Source organism: Bactrocera latifrons, unplaced genomic scaffold, assembly GCF_001853355.1.
Source record: "Bactrocera latifrons isolate USDA-ARS-PBARC rearing strain unplaced genomic scaffold, ASM185335v1 scaffold_205, whole genome shotgun sequence".
Taxonomy (NCBI): Eukaryota; Metazoa; Arthropoda; class Insecta; order Diptera; family Tephritidae; genus Bactrocera; species Bactrocera latifrons.
Genome location: NW_017535575.1, coordinates 198,393 through 204,687, shown reverse-complemented (window position 1 = coordinate 204,687; position 6,295 = coordinate 198,393). Strand labels below are relative to the sequence as shown.

At 32.1% G+C, this 6,295-nt stretch overlaps 1 protein-coding gene across 8 annotated transcripts in view; it reads right to left on the bottom strand.

Annotated features, from left to right (window-relative positions):
• Positions 1-571: 571 nt before the first annotated feature.
• Positions 572-6,295, bottom strand: part of LOC108968150 (homeotic protein antennapedia) — a 167,286-nt gene continuing 161,562 nt past the window's right edge. For all 8 annotated transcript variants that reach the window (XM_018931942.1, XM_018931947.1, XM_018931948.1 and 5 more), the window contains one exon: positions 572-2,695. In XM_018931942.1, the coding sequence (XP_018787487.1) occupies positions 2,445-2,695 (251 nt within the window). In that variant the 3' untranslated portion in view covers positions 572-2,444. The remainder of the gene's footprint in view (positions 2,696-6,295) is intronic.

The following is a 6,295-nucleotide window of genomic DNA, read 5'->3' as shown; positions in this document are numbered from 1 at the left end:
GGTATGATGAAAAAATTTGTGGATATTTTTCTCATCTATAAGTACTTATAGTTATATAAATATGCTCATGTTTTTATGTATTTCTGTCGGTCAGGGTCAATATTAATATACCGTTATAGCTAACAAATTTACTAACTCACATCATATTTTATTTTTAACCATCGTGGGTTTATTTTTTGTTTCATTTTAATTTACAAATATTTTTTTTTTTGGTTTTAAAAGTATGCAAATATAAGTATTTTTATATTCTCAACATCATAATCAGTGACTTTTTCGATAAATCCAAAGTATCAATGCTTTATCTAATTCAGTGAATGTGAAATTTTTTCATTGATTTCGGTATACATAATATCCTCTCTTAAGTCAAGCTAAAAATATTTCCAATAATACAAACATTGAAAGTTCTGAGTTTCTTTATTATCCTCTTTTATTTTTTAGTATTATTTTGATAGTGGTTCTAGCCGAACTTATCAAATCGAAAACTTCACAAATTATTAAAAGCACTATTGTTGCCAATTTATAATTGTTTTAAAGTCAGTTATAAAACTTCTTTTATTTATTTATATATATATTTTTTTTTTGAATAAATAATAAACGAAATTTGCAAACTCGAAATTATTAAGATATTTGTTAATAAAATTTATTTCAACGTTAATTTGGTATCGATTCTTATTATCTTATACATTCATATATATTGAAATATACATATGTACTTTATGTTATTAATTACACAAATTTGTATATGCAGATATACATTTCACTTGGGGCGAGTTTCAAGTTACAAACCAGGTATTCCGTTGAAGTATGGTCAAGGGAGTTGGCCAGGAGGAGTTGGCATTACAGGCAATACTTTATACACACTTATTCACATTATTCTTGAAGCTATAGAAAGCCCAAATACTCTYCTTTAAGAAGTCGCGTTTCTAAAGTAGGAACTAATAAACTTTTTATATAGACTATCGAGCACTAGCTTGTGTGGAAGATGAATTATTTGTTTGGTGAAAATATTGCCAAACATGCGTCTTTCTTAGAACACTCAAAAATGCAACTGATATAAATCGAGAAAGCTTGGCTCGATAAGTAAGTACATCAGTTATGAAAAGTACAAATGCTATTGTAGCATAAATTATTCTAAGAGAATTGAAAGCTTCCTTTTTACCTATGAACTTATCAAATCCATAAAATAAAATATATACATCAGGAAGTCAAAGAAATCAGAACAAGTGTTGATAAAAAATCGGATCTCTTCCACAAGTTTCGGTGTGTTAAAAGTATTGAAATAGCTCCGGCTAAAAGTGGTGGTGATAATAAAAAAAAAAAAKTGGAACTGTTAATACGTCTGCTCAAACGTATTTTAAATTGACAGAATATTGCACTTTTATAAAATAATATAATTTCAAAAGATAATTTTTATATATGGAATTTTCAAATTAGAAAGAAATATGGAATTCTGGTTTGTCTGTCGTTGATTGATACTGTGCAAACAATTGAACCTCTTTGAGCAGATCTAAAATGCAATCTTGTATTTTCTTCCCCGATTATTGTATTTTTTTCAGACCCTATAATTTACGTATACATGTATGAGTTAATATTTTATTCTAATTACAGCTGAAAATGTCTAAAAGTTACTTTTTTATGCTTTACATAAGAGTATTCCATATGTTAAGTTTAGTTTTTATTTCTAATATTTTGGAATTTTTATTAGCTTTCCCCATTTTTTTAGTTTACTGGTTACATTTACATTTTATTATTATTTTTTTTTTTATTATTACTTTTAATTGTATATACTTTATTTTTAATCAATAACTTATTTAAAGTTGAGGTCACATGAGTTGGTTTTGTTGAGTTTATTTATTTAGATACATTATTTCATTGCTAAATATTTTTACCCATTTAGCTAATTAATTTATGCAATTATTGCCCCACCTATTAACTCCTTACGCTCTTTTTGCATGTCGGCTACGAACTATTCTACAATGTTAAGGTATACATTGCAAATAATAATAATACAGGGTTAAGTAAATAATAACAAATGTTTTTTAAGAATTAACTAAGTAGGTTTACGGCTTTACATAAATAATATACAGCATTATTTTAGTAATATTATATGCTTTTCTATTTTAATTCCAATTTATATTAAATTTTCGATAATCAATTCCACATTTTTCACTCCTGGGTGAATTGTGTGTGATAATGAAAAGTTTTGTAACATTTGACTACGAGGTTGTAGTACTTAGTTAGTAGTAKTAGATTTTTCTCGTTAGCTCCAACAGTGTGCTTTATTCAAACTACTAACACTAAGTGTACATGAATTGTTCTTTTTGAATAAACATATATCCTTTAGCAATATGAAGGACAGACAAAGTACGCTAAGTAATTTGTGCGAGTTGCCATATCTCACAGTGTTAACGGTCGCGCCTCTTGTTTCAATTGTTATCAGCGTCTTATTGCGGACTGTTGGGTGGTGTGATCTCATCACCTTCACCTCCGGATCCTGGTTCCCCTTTTGTTTTATTCTCCTTTTTCCATTTCATTCGTCGGTTCTGGAACCAGATCTTTATTTGTCGCTCTGTGAGACACAACGCATGAGCGATCTCGATTCGTCGTCGCCTTGTCAGGTAACGATTAAAATGAAATTCTTTCTCCAGCTCTAACGTTTGGTAACGGGTATACGTTTGGCGACCACGTTTCCGTTCTGTGGGGTTAAAAAAGAAATTATAATAATTAACATCGCGTTTTAATATCTGACGGATGACAGTAACAATCAAAATACTCAATACTCTATTTTAGACAACTACCAAACCAAAACGCAATTTTATACTTATAAACTAACACCGCAATAATTGGCCATACAAATAATTTACATATTATTATGCTTATGTATATATTAAACATAAGTGAAATTCATGTGCGGACGACAACTCTCGGGCTGTGAACATGTAGACGAAAAGATCAAAGAGCGACCTTACCAAATCAGACGATTTGTAATTGTCAGAATACCACCACGGTGCGAACTCGTTGTTTTGTATGATTACTGTAAAATCGTATTGAAATATTTTGTTGGTATCCGTTTAATGCTGGGACAGTCACTTTTGACTGCAGGGATGAGGTTTAAAACCAACAAAATTTCGGACAGTCGATTCTATGTCTACTCGCCAGACCTTCAAGGAGTATTTGCTTTGTACCTACGTACATATGTGGTAGAAGTGTGTGTTTAAACACCAGCTGCACTATGCAATGCTACAGGTTAAAAGCTGAATGTTGGGTAAAGGCGAATGACACTGGTGACTATGAGTTAAATAATTACGCGCAGCAAAATGAAAAAAAAAATTATCTTTTTTTATTCCCGAAACCAACAATGCCATATTTTAGAACATAGTTTCCTACAAAAAATCAAAAGCGTTTTAAGAATAAAACGTACCTACATACATGAAAATTCGAATACATATATGAATGTTGTCTAGAGTGTTTGTCGCTATTCATGAAATGAATGCACTTTGCTTAAACCACAGACAAGTGCGATCAATCATGATTGGATGCATACAGTGCTTAGTGTCGGAGTTCTATGGCAGCCCTCCGAATGCTTTGATAGGAACGATGGCAGGAGTAAAGAAACTGTGAGTATAGAAAGCAGCTATAAATGAACGATTCCCAGCAATTATAAAAAGAAAATAGATCTGGATTATGGCGTATTTCTACATATGTGTAGCTTGCAACAATATACAAAAATATCATTAGAAGAATGAGTTATATCAAATGCAATAACACTCATATATACAGAAATTTCTGAAATCCTCAAATATTATAACGCTGAAGTCACTTTTCTGTACACAATACTAATATTAAGTGTTCACTTAGTATTTTTGCCTTTTTAGGTTAACTTTAAACCGAGTTTTTATTGTTTAAAACATTTAATGAAATTATGTATTTTCCATTTTTCCATTTTCGGGAAGAGATTGATTCCACGCTCTTAAAATTTTTTGATATTCGCAGGTCCAAAAAAATATTACAGAAACGAAGATGCTGAGTTTGGGATGGTAGAAAATCCAATTCAGGTTGCAAAAGCTTTGGCGAGTCTTCAAAAATGTATGAGATCTCGCAGTATCCTGGTGGAATTCTACTCATTTTCTGTTGTTCAATTCTGATCTCTTCTTTTTGAGTGCATCATTCAATTTACAGCTATACTTCAGAGCTGTTTTATTTTCGGGCAAAAGCTCAAAATAAACACTAATTTTAAAATCCCTCAAAGCGGATAAAATAATACTTTTGGTGACTACCGGCCTGCGAAGAGGCTGCTGGTTTATCCTTTTTATACCATGATGCCGGTAACACTGGGCATCAAAAATGAATCTCTTCTTCGACATTAGATAAGTATTAAGGTTAATGCGAGGAAGAAAATTTAGTTCTGTAAGAACATGAGGAACTCATATGGCAGGCTACAAATTATTCCTAGACATTTCATGTACTTGTGAATGGTCGCGTTAGAAATTTCTAATTTTCAGCAATCTCTCTAGTTCTTATTTGACCATTTACATCGACCAACGACGTCATTTATTTACATTGGCTTCGAGAGTCTTTCCAGGACGGGACGCATCTTCAAGGTCGAAATACTACTACCTACAGTTTTTTACATTTATGATAATGATAATGAAGTATTTTTTAACTTTCCTGAGGTTTCTAATTCATCCAGAAAAGTTGTAGAATTCAATAGTCTCAAAGTTAGTACATACATACGTACATATGTTTTAATTGTTCTGTGTTTATAAATAAAAAGAAATTGTGTTTTTTAACGATTTCCTTTCTGTAGAAAAACGCTAGCGAATTTAATTACTAAAAACGTTAACATCGAATGCTCGACACTAGTATACCCTTTAAAGATGAAGAAGCTTTCTATGCAGAAATTGATTTTTACCAATAATTTGGTGGCTGGTTAAGTATATTCTATTGTTTTAGATATAGACGATTCTCACAAATGAGCAGATTCTTAGGGAGAAATATACGTATGCAAAATTTCGATATTACAAAAACTGCGAGACTAGTTTTAGAGTATATGATCATTTAAATGTATAATTTATAGGGTCTCCGACGTTTCCTTCTGGACGTTACAAACTTCTTTGCAACCTAGTATACTCTATTGAGGGTATAAAAAGCTACATGGATTTAATAAAAGACAAATCCATCATTGGAAAAAGTAGTAGCAACAATGGCTCAGGAGTAATAATGAAATATTCAAGAAAAATGGTGGCTTAATCGCAATTTAATTACGATATGTTTACTTTCACGTCAAAAAATTACCCACTACTACAAATGTGTGCGTGAGGTGCGTGAACATGTATGTATTTATATCCTCGGCTCTTTCAGAAGTGGTTCATTATAACTTTACTGCATTGTCTTTGCTTTGTTGAGTATCTATAAAGTAACTTTTGGTATGGCGAAGTATTCTACCATTCTCTGACCTCTGACTAAGAGCGATACCATGAATATTAACGCTAATTGTTCGTGTATGTGTGCACTAATGTGATTTTAATAATTTTCCTCTATAAGACTGTAGCCCTATGTGCTTATTACAACCACCGTACCAGCCAGTGGCGTTGTAATTATGGCATACCTCTATCGGTTTTATAGCATTTATCACTGTGCCGCCAAAACGAGGGAAAGAGCAAAATGAAACAACGCTGAACATAGGCGCCACCACGATCGGTATTTTGACGAATTGTCAAAAACAGTATGAACAAAAAATGGAGGCCGAAGGCATAGAAATGCGCATGCGTCAAATGGTGGCCATAATTGATTTGAAGGGATGAAAGGTAGAGGCTTTAAACTCGGTACCCGTCTTTACTTAGGATCAATAAATAATAATATTTCAGGGGTGGGCATGCTTATTGTAATACATAATACATTATACATTATGTATGTTAATTTAATGATCTGACAATAACTTGACTTTATATATTTTTTATCAGAACCACTAATTATTTCGTAAAACACATTGGAAAAGAGTGTAAACGATAAAAAGTGTCTGACTCTAAGCATGTGTAACACATTAAATGAACAATCAGTGAGAGGCAAAGTCTCTTGCTATTTCCGCCTTCTTGTAGTCTTCAACTAAAGTTGATGATGATTAACTAAAACTGCCCCGAGTTATAGATTTGGTAGTAGCTGTATCGTCTTACAAATATGTGCACATACAATATAATTTCTTCTTCTTCTTAATTGGCGTAGACACCGCTTACGCGATTATAGCCGAGTTAACAACAGCGCGCCAGTCGTTTCTTCTTTTCGCTACGTGGCGCCA